The sequence below is a fragment of the Pocillopora verrucosa genome, chromosome 12 (genome assembly GCF_036669915.1).
Source record: "Pocillopora verrucosa isolate sample1 chromosome 12, ASM3666991v2, whole genome shotgun sequence".
Taxonomy (NCBI): domain Eukaryota; kingdom Metazoa; phylum Cnidaria; class Anthozoa; order Scleractinia; family Pocilloporidae; genus Pocillopora; species Pocillopora verrucosa.
Genome location: NC_089323.1, coordinates 2,244,327 through 2,265,662, shown reverse-complemented (window position 1 = coordinate 2,265,662; position 21,336 = coordinate 2,244,327). Strand labels below are relative to the sequence as shown.

The window sequence follows — 21,336 nt, the reverse complement described above, 5'->3', positions numbered from 1 at the left end:
GCAACTAACTCTTCCCTTACTCAAAGGTTATGTATTTTGAATAATGATTGTACTTGTGGAGAATTCTTTAATAAAAAATAATTCTGCCCTGGACTGTTTGGGGTAAGTTGTTGCATTCCGGCCGTGTTAACTACAATACTAATCGTCTTTTCCTGATTTCCTATTTCGCTTTTTAATTTTTTCGTTAGGCTTGTTGTTCTAAGAACTTAAAAAAAAAGAAAACATTGAAAAAAAAAGGTTTCCCTTCATTTCTTGAAAAATGTAGTTTAAACTCATCTGCATTATTCGACTGTCAAAGCAAGACAATTACACCTCTCCTTTAAGTCTCACATTTGCGTCAAAATCTATTAAAGGAGTCCTCCTTCAACCCCCGTTCGCCGCTGAGAGCAACGAAACTTTCATTTTAAACAAGCAAATACAATTTAAATGTTCTTGTTCATCTCTAAGATGAACATGAAGCCGCCAACTGATATTAACTTAAACGAATGTGAATATATGAAAGTCATACATTTGAACTGCGGATAAAGACGTGAATATGAAAGCGATCTTCGCAGTAATAAACACTACTTGAGCAGTAGTGCGAAGATCGCTTTCACATTCGAGCTATTAACTTCCTCACCAACTTATTTCTGATGAAGAAGTGTTGTTATTGTTCCTACACTGACATTCAATCGTTTTTCAAACTCCTGACGCAGGTGTACTTAGGATAAAAATGCTATTTGGAAATTATATTATTGAAAGGAAATAAAATTCCACGAATAAGGATATGGAAAATAATCATGATAGATGTGAACGCTTAAACAATTTTGATTTATGTATGGTTCACTCCCGTAGGCTTAAGCATGCTATGATCTTGAGAGCGTGAGAAACCTCCGTATTCGTTACGGAAAAAATATAACAATTAATTGCCTGCAGTTGACAGCGTTTGCTCATGAAGGCAAGCGGAAACCCTATGATTTTCAATAATTAGCAATGTCTTATAATAAGCAGAGCTGAAATTTGAAGGGAAAGAAAACACAACAAACTGGTCTAATTATTGCATACTAGAAATTAGCGTATGATCGACCAGGAGGAAAACTGACAAAGATCCAGATATGGTTTTGCAACATCTTCATTATAATGTGAATATCATGGTGACGATATTAAAAACTTTTACATTTTTACAATTACAGAGAGCATCAAATTGACTCTACTTTGTTCTTAGAAAACACACTGGGAACTCCTTCCTACCATCTTATTCTCTTGACAGCGTTACCGAAGGCATTTTCATCCTCAGGAATACATTAGAGAGTTTATGTACACAAAAGTGGATCTAGAAAAAGGGCCAGCGGCCTCTCTTTGTTAGGTTTTTCTGACGGAAAATCTTTTTTTTCTTTTTTTTCTTTTTTTGTGGAATTTTGCATGACTGATAAATGGTGGAGTAAACCGTGAAAAGTTGTGTCAATCTTATTGGACGTAAAGTCGATTAAGACAATTAAGAACAAAATAATGCTATTGAGAACAAAGGATTGGAGGCGGTAGAGAGCCAACCCCATCAGATGACGGGGTGTGCCTTAAGTTACACCCTTTTTCAATTTAGTAGCAAGGCACGCGCGAATATATGAATTATAAATTCAGTGCGGAAGATATAAAGTTATCGTTTACTTTTACGGCCACCTCGAAAACAGGTGTAAAATCTGAGTGTGCTTAACTTGGAAAATAAGGAAATTCTACTCTTATCGTGAACTAGGGAAAGGAATAACTCAACTTGTGAACTGGAATAATAATAAAAAATTATTAAAAAAACAATTAACTAAGTAAAATGAGATGCATACTCCATGGATAAGCAGATTCACAGGTTTTTAGAACAACTTGCTCGAAAAGGCAATAGTCAAGGCAAAACAACATGTTCCACTCTGAATTCTCAATAAGTGAACGCCTGGCTTATTTTTCATTGTGCGAGGAGGCTTAAAGCGCTCGCATCAGTTTCCGTCGCGCGCGGGCACTAAATAGGCATACTAATGAGCAATTATTACACGAGGCTGAGGCATGATATCAGGAATTATCAAAACAGAAGTCTGAGAAGTTATCTGCCGAGGCCGAGGCTGAGGCGGATAACACAAACACGAGGTTTGATAATCATGACATCATGCGAAAAGTGAATTTTCTCAAGCAATCTGAGACTTTGAACTCAAACTGATAACTGCAATATCTGCTACAGATATTGGGTTATCATGTCAACTTCAAACACTATTGTATTATTGAATGCTCTCGACAAATCATTTTTAATTTTTTATATAGTAAGTCTAACGTATTGGGGTTACCCGCTTGCTCCATTTTTGGTTTAAAGGCCCCAGTAAACGCACGCAAAATTTCAATGCAACATTTTGCAACTTTGTTGCGCGCAACGTGTTGCATACGTTTGGCCACCCTGTAGCACAACGTGCAACATGTCGTATGATTTTGGATCAAGTTTGAAAATTATCAAATTTTTGTTGCAACATTTTGGGATTTCACAAGATATTGCGCGCTGGCTAGCTCCTTCACAAATCTCATCACACTATCCCATAATGTTGCAAGATATTGCGTTGAAATGTTGCATGCGTTTGACTGGACTTTCACACATGAGCGGACCAGTTGGGGCTCAAGTGTGTGGTTTCGGTTGGCAAATTAAACTAGTAACACCGCCATATTTATCAAAATTCAAGATGTTACGACCTTACGCTGGAAGTTAATGTGTACAAAGCTTTACAATGACACAATTACTGAAAACGTTTATCTCCCTCTTTGGGAGATGACTTCAATAACCCTTGAATTAGAGTGGGAATGAAATATTTTCGGAGACACCATAGATTTAAACAAAGCCGTTACCGCGTGTGAGAAGTGCAATGGGGGTTTAACCGTACACCTTCCCCCTGGCCTCATTCACTAACAAACATGTGATCTCCATCGGGTTGGTTGTACATTTGTATCCAAAACTTTTATTAAGTCAACACTCAATAGACCTCAACTCGCGTTAAATCGACAGAAATCTTACAAAAAAGATATTTTATATCCTTATGATTTAAAGTGATACATGTAACAAGGAACTGGAAAGTGAAGCATTGTCGTAACACGCACTAACTAGTAAGCGATTGTTCTTGCCATCAAAAAATTCTAATCTTCTGTGTAAAACTCGGACTGAAATATTTCCTTCTTAAAATTACATTTGGATATTTAAAAATTGATTTTCCTGGAAAGTAAGCCCTTCCCTTTCCTGTTAACCTCTTACTTTCCCTCGTAGTTCCTCCTTATCACCGCCACGGTCTAGAATAAAAAAATTGTCAATAGTCTTTAATCCTCGTTAACAATGATTATTGAAAGGTATTATTTCTTAGTTAAACTGCTTTTATCCCGACACTTCTGCGTATTATCGATGAACTAGTTCGAGAGTGATCTCGTTATTACACTAAGAAAAAAATTAGTACTTTGCAATAGTGCGTAAAAAAACCGTGAACATCAGAGTTAAAATTATAATTATCAACAATGACACTGAAGTTGAAGAAGTCAGAGGGAAGTTTCAAGGCTTGGTATTCCAGTGCTGCAATAACGTTGTAAAACAACTCCTACGGGCTCAATAAATACTTACGGAGCATTTCTGGCAGGAGGTATACGATTCTAGGGAAAAAGATCTTCCGCACAAGGAATAATATGTTTCCGAGGAATTATCAGGCTGTCTTCTCTTGTTTTCTTCAGAGCATTCCCAGAAGGAGGTATGCAATTCAGAGGAAATATCGGGCTGTCTCCTTTTGTTTTCTTCTCTGTTTTCTTCTTCAGCTCAGCTTCAACTAAAAAATCACAGACAGCTTCGACTGAAAAACGCAGTTACGCAGAAGTCACAAGGACACGCTACATAAATTCTCAAACCGAATTCCAAATAATGCATAATATTTATTTATGCTTGACTGAATGTTAAATTTTCCCATAACTGACGGCCGGGTCTACTTGCTGTCATCCTCTCAAAAGTCTTCTATGGTCAGTAGATAATGTCACTAACATCCCATGTTTTGACATGAATATAAATTTGTCTGTTTACTTAAACAATCCATTAATCTGTCTTGAAAGTTAATATTAACAGATGTAAATGCGGTAAAAAAGGCGTACCTGATTGAGGGAGGGGCTGCCCTCAGGTTATTATGGAAGGTAAGAATTTACAAAAATAAAACAAATTCACATACCTCCAACTGTCAGTAAGAGGCTAAGTTAGGACTCTCCCCACCCACTTCTGTTAAAATCACTTGCCTTTACCCGTGACATTAAAACAAAACACATGATAATATACGAGACTAAAAGCTCTTGCAATGTATGAAATGATTTAAAGCTACAAAAATCAATGCTTTCCATCAAACTTACTAAATAAACGGAACATTACGGCAATGCATAATACTTGCATTACTCCAACAACGGTACAGTAGATAATTAACATCCGATGTTCCTCAACAACTGTGAATGACTGAGGACCTTGAAAGCACAAGATGTTAATGTCATTTACCTCAAAGAAGCAGTTACTGATCAAGTCAGCTAAAAACACATTCCATCATGCAAATCAGTTGATTTACCTCTTTGTATTAGATTAAGTGCCATAGCTAGAGCCAGCAACTAAATCTTCGGCTTTCTCTGCCTTAATATATCGCTCTATGAAAATTTGGTGCTGAATTTACACGTGTGTTTATTGACACTAATCGTGTTCCGTGACGTCACTCTTTTGCAGGAAAATATAATGACTTTTTATTTGTTATCCCCTCTTGTCGATTCTTTTGTCGATTCTTTCGTCAATTCTGATTGACGAAAGAATCGTCAAGTTAGTAATTTATTTTCATACCAACGAGCAAGATGGTGAACAAAATAATTACATGGTAAACTTTTCTAAACAAAAGCGATCTACGATGAAGTTTTAGGCAAGTCTACGTGACTTTTAGGATAGAGACATTTCAAAAAGATCAACAGAAAGCCAAAAATATGTTTTTCGAAGGTAACGATGTCTCCGTCTCGTTGCCAACTGGCTACGGAAAATCCATAATATATCAAGCAGCACCCGTGATCGATCGCCTCTCTCTTCTAAAAGAAACCGGTCACTATATTTATTGTGCCGCCAGTTAAAGCTCTCAAAGAAGACCAGGTTCCTCATAGATCTTAATGTATTTGGGCCAAGAGGATTGTCCGCCGTCAACTTTCGGTCTCTTAGCGAACGATGGTGCGAAGCTATTAAGTAAAAGCTTCTTGTTTCTTGCCGCGATTCTTTCGACTGAGGAAAGAGTCGCTCTTACTTCACGCTTACAGCGTAACTATCTCTTAAAGAAACCTGTAAAAACCATGATATTCTGCGGTAAATGATCCAACTTTTTCCGACGACCGTGGCACTGTATACAAATGCAACCAGAAACCGCGTAACGTAAAAATCTAGTTTCGTAAGCGCGATACTAATCGAATATCGTCATCATCTTACTCTATACTAAAGATCGCTCATAACCTTTTCCTATATCCTTAAAGCAAAGTATATATTTGAACTCGGACGCTGAATTGCAAATTTACCCGAAAAAATGGAAAAAGAATTCACTTCAATGTTGTTGTTGATCTCGATAACATTCACGCTAACATATGCCACTTCGCAAAAAATATTATGAAGTGACATTATCTTGCATAAATTAGAGTGACGTCACGAAACAAGATAAGTGTCAGGTTTGCGTAGACGTTCCCTCGCTTCCGTTTTCGCTTCGGGAGGGAGGGTTCGGCTACACGTAGGCTATGCATGGTACCTATTTTAGCTCGACTGGATGTTTAAATTTTCCTTTAACTCCACAGACGGCCGGTTCTACTCGTTCTTGGCCTCTCAGTGGTCTTCTACGGTCTGTTGATGATGTCACTCACTTCTAATGTTTTAACGCAGGAGCCACGTAAATATAAAATAAGTTCGTTTACTTTAACAGTCTAGTAACCCGTCCTGACAGTTCATATTAACAAATGTAAATACCACAGGCGTCCCAAGCTCACGTTTCGACAAAAAGAAAACAATTAATTCATATATGCGTCACGCTTTGTGTGACTCGGTGTTCAGTTGAGAATTTGGTTTTGAATTTGGTCGATTTACAACGATAAATGTATCGAAATATGACCATTTTACACTTTAAATCAATAGCATTTACTAACATCTTCTGTGTACGTTGTGGTTTCCGGCGTTCTCTGACGTTTTAAGCTTGCTTTGCCATCACTATTATTCCATTTATAAGACGAAGTCAAGGCTGCACTCTAAGATTTCGACCTTTGTCCACGCGGAGGCGATTTGCGCCCCGAAAATACTTCCGATCGGCATTTTTCTTCAACAAAGTTAACGATCTAAGAATACTGCAAAATTCATACTTTCAGGTGCCAACAAGAGACTAAGTGAGGATTCTCCCCACCCACTTCTATTAAAATCACTTGCTTTTACCCGTGACATTAAAACAAACACAAAAATGTATAAAATGGTCTTAAGCTACAAAATAAACACTTTCAATTAAACTCACCAGTTAAAATGAATCCCGCAGTTATCATTAAGCACACTAGGAGAATTCCCACGAAAACGAGACAATTAGTATACACCATCAGATATCGCTTACGCTCAATGGATGACGGAAAACCTAGGAAACACAAGATGCTCACGTTATTTACCTCAAAGCAGTTACTGATCAAGTCTGCTACAAAACGCATTCAATGATGCAAATCAATTGATTTACCTCCTTGGATTGGATTAAGTGCCATAGCTAGAGCCAGTAACTAAATCTTCGGCTTTTTTTGCCTTAATACATCGCTGCATCAAAATTTGGTGTTGAATTTACACGTCATTACAACAATGCTGAAAAGAAGCCGCTGTGAGCCTCCTTTTAAAATCATTTTAATTCTTGTGTATTTATTGACGCCTTTTTTACACTGTTACACAGAGGCAATTGTTAGAAAATTGCGATGGAGGGAAATTCGTGATGCAGCAGAGGCCGAAAATTTTTACTAAGTGATAAACTATCGAATATCCCACAAGTAACTTGCATAACTCATTGTGTAACGCTTTCCATTTGCATACCGAGGGAAACCGACATAACGCTCAAATAAAGCCGTACGACGTTTTTCGGCAAGAAGTGAATACGCTAATGAATAAAATCATAGAGGTGAAAAAATTCCTCATCAGTTGGTTTAACATACTGTGACAATAAGAGGAGATATGTTACTCACTGCCCGTACATTGAAAAGCTACGCAAAATAAAAATTGAATACTTCAAAACACAAATTACCCGAGCTTTTTATATGTTACACGTATTTTGTGATATAAACTACGGTCTTATACATTGATTTTTAGCCCTGAGAAAAGCTGTAACAACACACGTCAAAAAATAAGATGTTCTTTTACGTGTGTTTGATATCGCCAATGAGCTGCTGACACTTCATTAGCCATTGGCGCCACTCGGTCTGGTTGTAACTGAACGGCCAGCATTCTCAATCCATGGTTGTTTTCTCGGGATTTTCTCGGATTATTGCTGGTAAAACACTGAATAATCCGTATCGTTTACAGACAGTGACGTTCAAGTCACTAAACAACGCTAGTTGAATTCTCAAGCCTAATTTCAAATAATGCATGATATTTATATGCGCTCGATTGAATGTTTAAATTTTCTCGTAACTGACGGCCGGGTCTACTTGCTGTTGTCCTCTCAAAAGTCTTCTATGGTCTGTAGATAATGTCACTAACTTCCCATTTCTGACATAAATATAAATTCAGAGAGGAACCGTTGAGAATTTGGTCGATTTACAACGATAAATGGCACGAAATACGAACATTTTACACGTAAAATCAATAGAATTTACTGATATCTTGTGTGTACGTTGTGGTTTCCGGCGTTCTCTGCCGTTTTAAGCTTGCTTTGCCACCACTATTATTCCAGTTATAAGACGAAGTCAGGGCTGCACTCTACGATTTCGACCTTTGTCCACGCGGAGGTAGTTTGCGCCTCGAAAATCCTCCCGATCGGAATTTTTCTTAGCCAAAGTTGACGATCTAAAAATACTGCAAAGTTTATCGTGGGAAATTGACCATATTTCGTTCCTCATACTATTCCTATAACGTGTTCAAATTCTCAACGGTTCCTCTCGTTACTTAACGCCAAGTCAAACAACACGTGACATTTTCATGAATTGATCGTTTGCTTTTTCTCGAGACGTGAGCTTAGGACACCTGTGGTAAATACGGTAAACAAGGCGCACCTGATTTGGGAAAGAGCTTCCCTGAGTTTCCAGTGAAAGGTATTGATTAACAAAAATGAAACAAATTGACATACTTCCAGGCGCCAATGAGAGGCTAAGTGAGGATTCTCCTCACCCACTTCTATTAAAATCACTTGCCTTTACCCGTGACATTAAAACAAACACAAAAATGATATATGAGACTAAAAACTATTGCGATGCATGAAATTATCTTAAACTATAAACATTAATGCTTTCTATTAAACTCACCAGATATGATAGATCTCAAGGAATTTGTTGAGTATATTAGCGTTCCTCCAACAGCGAGGCAAAATTGAGCACACACCAACCGAGATTTTTTAAGCAATCCCATGACTACCCCGATGAAAAACAGAAAACCTAGGAAGCACAAGATATTGACGTCTTTTACCTCAAAGAAAAAGTTACTGATCACGTCAGCTACAAAACGCATTCCATCATACAAATTAATTTATTTACTCCCTAGGATTTGATTAAGTGCCATAGCTAGAGCCAGGAACTAAATCTTCGGCTTTTTCTGCCCAAATATATCGCTGCATGAAAATTTAGTGTTGCATTTACGCGTCATTACAACAATGATGAAAAAAAGCCGTTGTGAACCTCCTTTAAAATCATTTCAATTCTCGTGTTTTTATTGACGCCTTTTTACACTGTTACACAGAGGCCTCGCGATGTGTAACAATTATATGGGTATACATACAGTTTTCCACAAAACACTAACCTTTCACAATGAATCCTGCTAATAACCTTGGCAAAATGACAGCACACATCAAGAATGTACCCCAGCTTAGTACACAGTGATGTGTATCATTGCTACCTGGGCCTCTTACTCGGCGATCTGTATTTCAAATGAAATGTTGCAGTAAGTAATTAGACTAGAACAGCAATCAACAGGCCGATTTTAAATACGATACGAGAATAAAAACTTACTTATCAGATGCTTTAACATAATATCACAATAGGAGCGGACATTTTACTTACTGCCCGCATGTTGAAATCAATACGCACAATAGAAATAAAATACCTCGAAACTTACAAAATATCTGAGCTTATTATATGTTACACGTGTTATTTTTTAAGCCTTGGGTGTATGAATACCACTGAATTTGTGCATTTGCTATTTATACCGTGCAATAGAAAACACAGTAGTCAACACAATCGATGCCACCACAGAACATCAATCTCATTAGGAGTGGACCTCCTCATACGGTTCGTACCATCGATAAAACCACAGCCCAAGGACAAAAAGCTCATGCTATTTCGGCAAAGTCTTGTAAAGCCTTTTCAAAGTGTTAACTAAAACAAAGCATGCTTGTCACATGGGGTTATTTTATCATAAAACACTAGAAAGAAACCGGAAATAGAGACGATTACAAAATCTTCCTTTCCGGCGAAATATACAGCTCTTTATGTAGTCCGTTCTCGTTCAGTTTAAAACCGCGTCCCTTCTTCAAAATTCTTGTTCCTCATTGGGACATAAGTGAGTTAGTAAGTAAGTAGGTAATGTTTTATGAGAATCAACTATTAGATTGAAATTCTAAAAATAACAAATATCATACATTCACACTCGACTACAATAAATAATGAATAATTTGTAAATTTTGAGACAGACTTCAAACTTTAATATGATTTAATTTCTTCTGATTTTTTAGTCTGGTTTTTTTAAGAGTATTCCAAGTGGTACTTAGTTTACGAGTCTTTAAAGCAATGCAATTCCATGGTTGTGACTTGAACAGGTTACACTAAAGGTTTTGCTACCTTCCGTCTTCCGTTTGTATGGCGAGCACATGAGGTTTATGCTTGAATATCTTGAATTTTTCTATGAATTCAGAGCTACATTTCTCAAGCCTCAGCTTTAAAAAGGGCTGTGTTCTGTAGCATACAGCAAGTTTAAGCTCTTACATTTATGCATACCCCAACACAGAACACACTTCCCCAACATGCATCGCAAGCATAATATCGTTTCACTCCCCTCAAACGATACAAAAATTGCAGTATACTCACTCAAAGGATTAAACATGTGAAAGCGAGAAAACCCAAAACTCGTCTTTTCCTCGTCCTCTGCTTGGTCAAATTGGGTTGTTTTCTTAGAAGATAGTTCAACTGGGGGATTTAAGGACGGGGATTCCTTTTCTGTTGGCTTTATATCTTTAGTAAAACTTCATGCGTCGAAAAAATTATCGTATCCTTTATGTAGTATACAACAATGCCTGAGATCTTTTGATTTTAGCAGGAAATCAGTGATAGGAAAATGATGACTCTGGGACAGCCTGAAAGACGGCTCGAGACAATTTTAGGGTTCTACCAGTTTTGACGGGATCTGACCAGTACTAAGACAGCGCTACAGCAATCTGCAATCTAGGTGTGTCAAGCTGTCTGTCATGCTGTCCCTGGCGGACTCAAAAATTGTCTCAAGTGTTTCTCTGAATTGCCATTTACTACACCTAGGAACAGTGCCACACACAGCTCGGCACAAAGAGTGCTCATCAGCTAAGGCAGCTTCACACAACCTCAGCAAAGCAATAAAACAGCCCGACAGTCAACTTGAACCACCTTGATTGCGTTTGACAACATCAGTTGTCAATCACTCTCAAGGCATCTCATTTGACCCTGAACCTGGTAATCTGAATTATCAATCTGTTAAAGTGACACTTCTCTGTCAGTGAACCTCTTCTGGTGGTAGCTCAGTTCCAGAAGGAAATAACTTGAGCTCTTCTCGGACGAATCCATGCTTTAGGCCGTCGTTCAGATAGTACTTACTGCGTCATCCTTACAGCATAGATCTGAAAACCTTGTCCTCAGCCATATAAAATAGAAGTTATTGAACAAGAAACACAACTTAAACCCTTGAGTGATTCAGATCACCGAAAGCAGCTCGCTGTTCTCACTCGTTACACGTGGGAAGGCAAAGGAGATAATTGGGCAAGACCTTACTCAACATCAAGTCAAGAGGCAGTCTGAGAAGTAGGTTGAGATGTGTTAGGAGAGGTATGAGGCTTCACTGTCTTCAAATACCTGCAGTGACATTGTCAACACCTTTCTTCAGCTATCTTGCAGAGCACTGTCTGACTTCCTTCCCTTTGATGAGGGCAAGCTCCTGAAGGAGCTGAACGACAAATTCTCGGTCAGGAGAGAGCTGGAGATGGCTGCCAGTCAACTGAATCTTAAGTATAGAGAGTACATGGCAATAGCAAGTGCTGCTTTTATCACAGCGAGGAACATCAACTTTGACCAGACTGTTGTGGAGGAGCCAGATACCTTTGTGCGGAAGCAGACCGAATGGCCGACTGAGTAGCTTGGCGGTTGTCAAGAGGGCGGCAGGCTGAGAGGCTTGGACGTTGTTTCGTTAAAAAGCTGTCAACTTTTTTCTCTCTAAAATGACAGTATGAAAGGACCTGAATTGCTTGCATATGAAAGATGACTCAGACTCAAAGGCTACTTGAGACTCAGGAAGTGGGAGCACCTTGAGTTGATACAAAGAACCCCTATCCTTGACCTTTCAGTTCCAGATATCAACACACCAATACTAAGAATGAGCAGGTATATCAGGCCGTGGATTGAAAGAGGGGAGGGAGATGCGCGAAGGAGAGAGATCAGAGCTATCGAAGAGATTCTTAGTCTGCAAAAGCCTCCCCTGACAGAATCAGAAGCGAAAGACAAGTGGAAGGGCTTCGTAGAGAAGTACAAACCACCTCCTTCTAATCGGGGGCAATCGAGGTACAGCCCCAATGAGTTCAAGGAAGAGGTGAGGCCTGAAGTCTCGAGATCATGAGAGACAACTGTCAGACGAAGGTCAAGATGATACTCTCTTGAATTACGGTAAAAGACAATGAAGACGGATCAACCCAGCTCATAGATTCCCACTTTCATACTGAGGTGGCCAGAAACCTCGAACGACTGACGAAGAGGAAGTCTTCTGTGAACACGATTCTGGAACGACTTCAAACTTATAATAGGGAAGGGAGCAACAGGAGGTTTCAAAGAGTAACTTCACTCAAAATTCATCTCAACAGGTACAAACCACTGGGTGGATTGTCTTACATAAAATTCCTAGTTAGATTGCGAAGGAGAAGGCAGTCCTGAACGTCAAGAACAAGGATGAAGAGTGCTTTCGATGGTAAGTTCTCAGGCATCTCAACCCAGTCAAGTCGCACCCTAAGAGGGTCTAAGGCTTGAGAGAAAAGGCTGTCACTGATAGAGAAGTGTTACTCTCACTCTAACAGATTGAAAATTCAGATCATTAGGTTCGGGTCAAATGAGATGCCTCGAGAGACAGACAACTGCAGCTTTCAAACGCAATCAAGGTGGTTTAAGTTGGCTGTCGGGCTGTTCATAGCTGTGCTGAGGTTGTGTTGAGCTACCCCACCTGATGACCACTCTTTTTGTCAAGCTGTCTGTGGAAATGTTCCCAAGTGTAGTCAATGGCAATTCAGAGACAGTGCTAAAGCCAACTTAAGACAAATTTTGAGTCTGACTGGAACTGTCAGTTAGCATGTTGAAAGGGTTTGCTAGGCAACTTCGCTTCGAGGGCGTTGAGGGGTACAGCCCCAAAGAGTTCATAGAAGAGGTGAGACCTGGAGTCTTAAGGATCATGAGAGACAACCATCAGATGACGATCAAGACAATCCTCTCTTATAAGACGGTGAGCTATTCATTGCTGTGCTGAGGTTAATTTGTGTCGAACTGTTCCAGCTGATGTGTCAAGCGATCTGTGGTACTGTTCCCAGCCCTGTCTCAGAACTGGTCAAAACCAGTCAAAACTGGTAAAACCCAAAAATTGTCTCAAGCCGTCTTTCAGGCTGTCCCAGAATTGTCATTTCCCTACTACTTAATAGATCTCTTGAACAATAAAGTACAAACATGTGAGAGTACAATTTTTACAATTTTTATCATACTTTTGATGAGTTTTGGTATAAAAAGGACAGGTTTAAGTGGGTGAGACCAAACGTTTTAGTATATCTATAATACTCTGTCAATGCGAATGTTACATACCATGACATCATTCTGCAGGTAAACCAGTTTAAAAGCCTGGTTCAACTTTTTGTTTTAGATTTTTACTCTTGCTTCTATATTCTCGAATGAAGCCTAAGCTTAAAGACCAGGGCACAGTTTTTTTTTTTCAGTTTCAGATTCTTATCTTTTGAACCAACTGCTAAGGAACGATAACAGTATTCAACAATTTTATGCACTTTTAAGGAAAACGAGGGTGGGTTATTGAAGCATTATATTACCACTTTTAAGCCCTCTTAAACCTAACTCAAATTCATTCCTCCTTTAAACCATGTTGGTAACACGACTGCAGAGTTACTTCAAGGGGAGAAATGAATATAACCTAAATAAAATAATGCACTTGAGAGACACCAGTTCTTCCTATGTTTCTTCCGTTTTACAGAAGGTTCTATGAATGAGACCAAAAGCTTGTAGGAGTCACCAATTCCAAAGAGAAGCTGATAATCTCATGCAGTAAAAGTACCAAAGATAAAAATAAAGCCTTCGTGTAAAATTGTAAAAGTATCATTCAGCTGAAAGAAGTTGACATATTTACCTTCCGAATCAGACCGATCAGAGTCAACTTCAAAAGGTCCACAAGAGAAAGTGTCCACGTCAGCTAGACGATGTTCTACTACAGAAAAAGTGTTTAGATTTACCGTTAGTATTGGGACAAAAACAGTTAAACGCCCTTTTGACATTCACCCTTCATCCGTCAACAAAGAATCACGATACGTTATATAGGTTAAACAATAAGGGTTTAAATCAACAAAAATCAATTCTAGAAGTATTTCAAGCGGATGAACAACCCTACGACAAATGTGAAACATAAAGTGTATTGCGAATGAGTGTGGTACTACCAAAAGAAGTAGTCACATCAGCCAATGAGAAGAGAGAAAATATAACATGGAGCCAATAACAGCTTACACTACAAACAATCACACTGCTTTAACCCTTTAACTCCCAAGATCTGATTGTTAATTCTCCCCTCTAGCTGCTGCACATTTCCTTGTAAATTAGTTGCAAAAATTTGTTGTTAGATCAAGATAACAACTTCTACCTAATACATTTAAGAACTCTCATTACATGTTTGCTGGATAGTGGATGGATATTTTAGGTAGAAGTTACCAAAAAGTTAGAAGTTACACGTGAATCACTTCTGGGAGTTAAAAGGTTAAGTGAAAGAAATTTCTAGTGACCATGTTGTGATTGGTTTTTAAGTTTTTGCATCTGATTGGCAGAGAGGGTGGATTGAGTTTTCTGGACCAGTAACTAAGCAAACTCACACCATAAGCAAAATGAGCAACATCCATATAACATAATACATTATCCAGCAAACAAGTAACAAGTAATGACTTGATCTATTATCAGACAAAAGGAGTCTTGAGGAGGTACACCTGCAACACCAAATTCTTCTGTCAAATCAACACAGAAAAGTGTACTGTTATGAAACAGATAAAAGAGTTTTACAATCAGATTTTAGGAAATGAAGGGTCACAAACTGAATTCAGTGGAAGTATTGTATCCAGTAACTGAGAGCTCACTTACCATTTTCTACTTGTAAATCGGACCAGTCACCAACAAGTTCATGGGAACCACTAGAAGAAGTTTCAGCATCAGCAAAGTAGTCACTTTGGTTATCATCATCCTTAGGTTGCATTCTTGATGATTCTTCTTCATCATTAGAAACTGTTTTAAAAATTGAAGAATAAATACATTTCATTTATATTTCAACAATTACAATATTGATGGTTTTGTTATGACTGTGAACGCAATTTTTCATAGAATGGAATAATGTAAGGAAGGATGGAGTAAACCATCTCAGTGTCTCACGAAAAATCTAACCCCAAGCCTTCAGATTTGCACTCTGATGCCATACCACTGACTTGCAAAGAACGTGCAGTGAGTTAAGTTTGTAGGTCATTATAAAGTCCTGCATTGTGCTGAGATTGGCATGTTGCAAAATAGATAAAAACGGCTTGAAAACTTCCCACATACTATTGGGATGGTCATGTGACTGAATAGTTGTAACATCTAAATGGTAAATCTAACAAGAACGGCATGTTTTATAAAATGGCATCAAACTCAACCTTTAAGAATAAGATACTCACCAGTCTGTTTCTGGATATTGTCAACTGCTTGGACTAACTCTAACCACTCACTTGTACCCAAAGTGACACTATTACTATCACTTTCTTTGGATAATCTGAAATTAAAAATGAAAAATAATTTTGTAGGTCAAAGCTTACACTCATGATAATATCACCCACCTGTCACATTAATCAAGTTAAGTGACAACATAGCGGTAAAAGTGAAGAACAGTTTCCAAAAGATATTGTCGGCCGTCTGTCGGCCGACTGTCGACCAACTGTCGGCCGACGGTCGACCAACTTTCGGCCGACTGTTGGCCAACTGTCGGCCAACAGTCGGCCGTCTGTTAGTAACCTGTCGGTGACCTGTCGGTAATGTGTCGGTAAGTCGTGTGCTGAAATGATCGCAAACAGTTACTTATTTATCGCTTCAACAACTACGTCGAAACGGGAAAAATTAATTGCAGAGAGATAGTTAGAATGGCTATTGCTTAACTTGCTTGCGTTGGCTAGCGAAACATGCCCATGTTGGTTCGATTTCATGAATCATTTTGAGTTACTTGCTCTTATTCAGAGTTTTCAAAGCGTTTTCACGTTTTTGGCCGATCTCGGCTTGCTAGCATCCTGGCGAGAATGTGCATGTAGCACGCAGATGGTTTTGAAAGGCAAAACACTCCCGATTGAAGTCTGATAAAACGCCAAAAAAAGGTATACTTTAATATTTTAATTGTCACAATACGCCAAAAAGGGCGATGATCGCGACCTGTCTCATGAAAAGAAGATTAATCAGACATACATGAATTATTGTAGACTATGGTTTCGCAATGCATTATAGGGCGATTGAAAAACTTCCTTTTTGCTACCGAGCAAACAAGCCTATTTTAGTGTAAAAATACGAGTTAGGAAGTAGGTAAACACAAAAATTGGTACGTATGGTCTGGTTAACACTGTTGGCTGGCTGTCGGTAATGTGTCGGTATCATGTCGGCCGACAGTTGGCTGACAGGTTACCGACAGCTGAACATGGGAGTTCAGTATTGTTCACTTTTACCAACATAGCAATGCTAACAACAAGACGTAATCATCATTATTATTTTGAATTACCTTTTGTTTACATCTTGTAAGAACTCCATCGATTCGTCATGGCCATTGGCCCTTGCAACATCCTCCGGCTGAGGAGTTCGATCCTTGTAACTGTTGAAGACAATTTTTCCAGCAGAGGTACTGAAGATCACTTCCAAAAACTGTTGAGCACCTACTTGAGCAGCAGTATAAACAAGTAACTGAAGGACTTTAAGACACTGCACCTGTTTAGCATCAGGTAATGAGCCTAGGTGAAAAAAAAGTGAATAATACACAATTGTATTTTAAAATTTGATTTGATTAAAATATTCTCAACTGTGTACAGCAGGTCTCCAAATGGCTTAAGATATATCTTTTTCAAATCCATTTTAAAATTTGATTTGATTAAAATATTCTCAACTGTGTACAGCAGGTCTCCAAATGGCTTAAGATATATCTTTTTCAAATCCATTTACATCATGATCCCATAATGAAAGAGGAACAGATCCCTATACCTGGTTACTTACCTTGGTCTAAACAACTGTGAATAAATGAAAATCATGTAGGTGAACTGCAAATTGAGAAGTGAATATGAAAACAATCTTTGCAGTAATAAACACTACTTGAGCAGTAATGGAAATAAGGCCTAATAAAAATTCAGGCCTGTACTGGATTTCAACCCGTGACCTTTGCCATACCAGTGCACCCATATCACAGAGGCCTGAACATTTCCAGGCCTTATTTTAACTACTGCTCAAGTAGTGTTCATTACTGCCAAGATCGCTTTCATATTCATATACCTTGGTCTGGTAAACTAAACAGACCTGGTGTCTGCGCAACATCGCTACTGCTTCCAATGATTCCATGTTCCTGGGACCACATGGTTAAGAATAACGATATTTGAGCAGGGTCTTTAATCAGCTGTTTTAAGGCCTGGCGCACCTCATCCACATATGTGAAGTAAGTAACTCCCAGCTTTCGACCAGCCTCAGTATAGACTGTTACAAGAACACGACCAGCTTCTTGGGCAGCTGGAATAGAATAAAAACCTTTTTTTTCAGGCCAAACCCCTACTCTCTATATAGAGTAGCAGAATGACGAAGATGCATACAGATTGACACAGAGACAAACTGACCAAATGAAAGACACACAGGCAATCAGAGGGGTGTGGGTCCATTACAGTAAGCTACACCTGTAATCTAAAAGGGGTAAAATTTTCAAACAATTAACTTACCTGGAATAAACCCAGAGAAGGTGTGAGGGCTGGTCTTCTCCAAACTGGCATCACCTACTCTTTCAAAGCGTGCCACACCTTTTGTGTCACTTTCAAGCAATGCCTCTTTTAACACTACAAGGAACTGAATTCCACCCTGAAAGCAAGATATGTATCAATAACGAAGAAAGATAGTAAATTTTTAGTTTGGTAAAGAATGGGTCAACAAGAATTTTTTTGACCTGACACACTCTTGAAAATGAGTATTTCATGAACCTGGTTATTGGCTGGAGATAACCTCCACTCTTCTAACAATACTATCACACAATGCAAGTTTATTATTGGTCTTAGCGACACATTTCAGCCCAGTATTGTTTTACATCCCATCCAGAGAAGAGTTAGTCTCTTCATGCTAAAGATTCAATGAAGATGTGCTCAGACAAGAAGAAACTTGGCCATATGCTAATTTTATCCTTTTTTCAACCTTCAACTCCTGAACTTGGAAAAACAGGTTTGAAAGCCAGATACCTTTCTCCTTTATTCCCCCTTAGGAGAAAATGCTTGAAAGCTTTACAAACATATCAGCTAAATCAACAATCTTTGACACATATCAAACCTCACTACCAGTGCAAAGAACAAAGTTAATTGTGAAGGCACACTGATAGAAAAAGAGAATCTACAGTTCACCATAACAACTTCAATTATGAAATAGCAACATTTTTCCAGATCAAAAATATAAATCAAAGCTCATTAAATGTTTTTTATTCCTCGGGATTCACTAAATTAGACCCAGGCCTCCATGCTGTGCCTGGCTAGCAGTTGACAAACATTTGGTCAATTTGACTTTGATTTGTTTTGTTCATCTGATCGTTTGATTCCAGATGTTCTTCGCCCTTCCTCCCCCCAAGAGGCTTTTCTCATGCCTGATTAAATTTGCAGATCACCATGACAATTTCTAAAATAATAAAATTACCTTCACAGAGCCTGATAGAGGGCAAATACCTTGGACCACTGAAATAGATTGGAAGGAATATTTGTAGAAGTAAATCAAAGAAACAAACTTTTTTATTTTTATCAAAATAATAAATCATTTAAATTAGACCCATTTTTAAAAAAATATACCTCCAGGTTGCTGCACAACATTATCTGAGTCGGTACTGATTTCCTCCAATGCTGAGTGGAAATCTTTAGCAGAAATGCCAAATATCTGGTAGGGCAAGGATTTTTAAATAGCAGTAAACTTTCAAACCTTTTGCTATATATATCAAGACATTCTCAACTAGATGGTGATGAAAAGAACCAAAATGTCAACTAGGGGGTTACTTTTAGATAAAACAACAAATTCTCATAGCTAAAAACATGAGAAATATGAACCACAAAGTACAGAGAATAGATAACTGGATCTATGGGTTTGAAATTGTTGAAATAATTAATAAACTGTGTGTAATCTTTTTAAACTTCATGGTCTTGTATTACCTTCTGTCTAAAACAATATCCAGAGTGTCTGTCTCTAAGTCATGATCACTATAAAAAACACTCTGATTTCACATGCACAGCATGTGTGTGTGGGGAGTGAGGGTGGAGGAGGGTAATTTGTCCCATTGTCATTATCCCCATTTAAATGATCCTGCACGTTTAAATTTACTTCACCTTCGGCTTTTTGCACTAACTCATAGAATCTATCTCATAAATATATGTCTGTAATTCCAATAACAGCTGTGGAAATTTTAATTTACCTGAGATGGACTTTCAATATTTGATGGATCAACATTATCTTCTCTATTGATGTTTTCCTGGAGTGCTGTACTAGTCGCATTCATGGTGTGTAAATCTGAGGAAAAACAGTTGATAGATTAAATAAATACTAAAAATACCATGATATCACATGCAACTGCAAAGTGCAATATCACCTAAATTGTTACATCTAGCAACGATGTTTGTTGCTACTCTTAGCTTCCTTGAGGCTTAATTATACAAGTTTAGAAACAGGACCCACCATTTGTTAAATAAATATTTTAAACTCTTTAACTCATGAGAGTGACATGCATCTAATTTCTCCTCAAAATATTACCACAGAATCAAATTAAAACATTAAGGTTCACAAACTGAGAACGCTCTTGATTGTTAAGAAAATGCTTCTTGTCAGCACCTTAGGAAACTTATAGAGAACACTATGGAGAATATGCATACTGATGGTAGAGTATAAAGGGTTAAACGAATGATCAAATGATAAAGCCCTGATCTAATGATTTCCCAAAACAAGCCCAAATGTGAAATCCCTTTTACCATCAGAGACATCCATAAGTTCCTCAAAGCCTGTGTCGCTTGCATCAGGAGATGTGCCAACATCAGGAGACACTTGCAGATCCCCATCAACCTTAATTACCAGTGTTAAAAAAAAAAGGAGACATTTCAATAAAGGCAAAAAGTGTTCAAATTGATGCCATGACAATATCAAAACATTGTGCCTAGTTGAAGGGTTAACAACAGAGGTTGTAAAGATTTCTTAATTGCTGCTGTCTGGAAATGTTTATAGGCAGACTAATAACAATTCAAAGGGGACTGAACAATTTAAACCAAGGTGTTAAACTTCAAAATAATGTCTGAAATAAACTTAAAACGTGATAATTCACTGGAGGTCCACTACAAATTACCTGATCATCGGGAAGTTCTTCACTTGATCCAAAAAGTGAATGAAACACTTTGGAAGGCATTTGAAACTCTCTCTCTATAACTTTGTTATTTTCACTAAACTTTCGGCATTTTTTGTACTCTTTTGCTCCGTCATCTTGATAGCAACGAAGAAGAAGAGCCTCTCTAAAGCTGTTGCTTGCCCTACTTCGATCGATGCTTGTGTCAAACCCGGGGTTCTTCTTAGCTCTGTACTCAATATATCGTTCTACAGCAGCCTCCCAATTGATACGGAACCGACCCTCCTGATTGACAAACCATGCACACTCCTCTTTTAGGATCAATTCTCGGAGGAAGTGGTACACTTTATTCTTGTTCCCTAGGCGAATATAACGCATTGATCATTAATGTTTTAATTCGAAAAGTTCTTGTTAGAGAGACAGGGGGGTAGACGTAAACACAAGACTGTGTAAAGTTGATGTTTTCATCTTTTGGTACCTTCTTAAGTAAAGTGGGCTTGGATAAGAAAGAAATGAACCGTAGGAAATAAAAATTCCCGTCCTGATTCAATCAAGGTATAGAGGAACAAACACAAGAGAGTCTCCTTTTCTGGGCGACACAAATGTTCGTAGAATTCGATGTCAGTTTGTTAAATTGCTTACCTCCCCCAAAATTCGCTGCTAGTTTCGACATGTCAGTTGTGAAGGTATCTTGCTTGAGTGTTATCCCACCTGCATTAAAAATCAACACCACTACAAATGCATGATACTTCCTTATACTATGTGAGGAAGTGCACTCCGTCCAAGTGGTTTCTAGGTTGTGATTGGTTAAAAAATTTCGATACTCCCTTCTGATTGGCAGAGCGTTTTGGCCCGGTTGGAAAGATCCAACTTGAGCACTGCTCGCATTGGATGCATCCAACGTGGACATTATTTATCTTGGGTGATTAATTATTAACAACTGAGTTGCTAACGTGGAGAGGCCACCGTAAAGAGTTCCAAAGCTGACGTTTCGAGCGTTAGCCATTCGCCCTGACGAAGGGGTGACACTCGAAACGTCAGCTTTTTAACTCCTTACGGTGGTCACT

At 38.3% G+C, this 21,336-nt stretch overlaps 1 protein-coding gene across 4 annotated transcripts; it reads right to left on the bottom strand.

The window, feature by feature from the left end:
- Window positions 1-2,311: 2,311 nt before the first annotated feature.
- On the bottom strand, window positions 2,312-21,040 carry LOC131788904 (uncharacterized). 4 transcript variants are annotated; one of them, XM_066159326.1, is made up of 18 exons: window positions 20,912-21,040; window positions 20,273-20,628; window positions 19,905-19,995; window positions 19,355-19,449; window positions 18,741-18,825; window positions 18,592-18,629; window positions 17,640-17,775; window positions 17,206-17,436; window positions 16,448-16,673; window positions 15,366-15,460; window positions 14,803-14,943; window positions 13,811-13,888; window positions 8,987-9,103; window positions 8,497-8,625; window positions 6,522-6,635; window positions 4,372-4,479; window positions 3,608-3,806; window positions 2,312-3,285 (listed from the first exon to the last, which is right to left on the bottom strand). In XM_066159326.1, the coding sequence occupies exons 1-17, from the start codon at window positions 20,940-20,942 to the stop codon at window positions 3,637-3,639; spliced, it is 2,241 nt and encodes a 746-aa protein (XP_066015423.1). In that variant the 5' UTR covers window positions 20,943-21,040; the 3' UTR covers window positions 2,312-3,285; window positions 3,608-3,636. The 4 variants fall into 4 exon arrangements, with proteins under 4 accessions (XP_066015423.1, XP_066015424.1, XP_066015425.1 ...); XM_066159327.1 differs by having other exon boundaries at window positions 13,811-13,885; XM_066159328.1 differs by having other exon boundaries at window positions 17,230-17,436.
- Between the last annotated feature and the right edge of the window lie 296 nt (window positions 21,041-21,336).

What these genes read in the sequence shown, in the direction of transcription:
- LOC131788904 (XM_066159326.1), bottom strand. Translation starts at nt 20,942, where the DNA reads ATGTCGAAACTAGCAGCGAATTTTGGGGGAG. An exon ending in GTTTAGTTTACCAGACCAAG is followed by an intron (nt 16,674 to 17,205) that starts GTATATGAATAT and finishes TTTTTCACCTAG; the next exon opens with GCTCATTACCTGATGCTAAA. An exon ending in CGTAATGTTCCGTTTATTTA is followed by an intron (nt 3,807 to 4,371) that starts GTAAGTTTGATG and finishes GTGATTTTTTAG; the next exon opens with TTGAAGCTGAGCTGAAGAAG.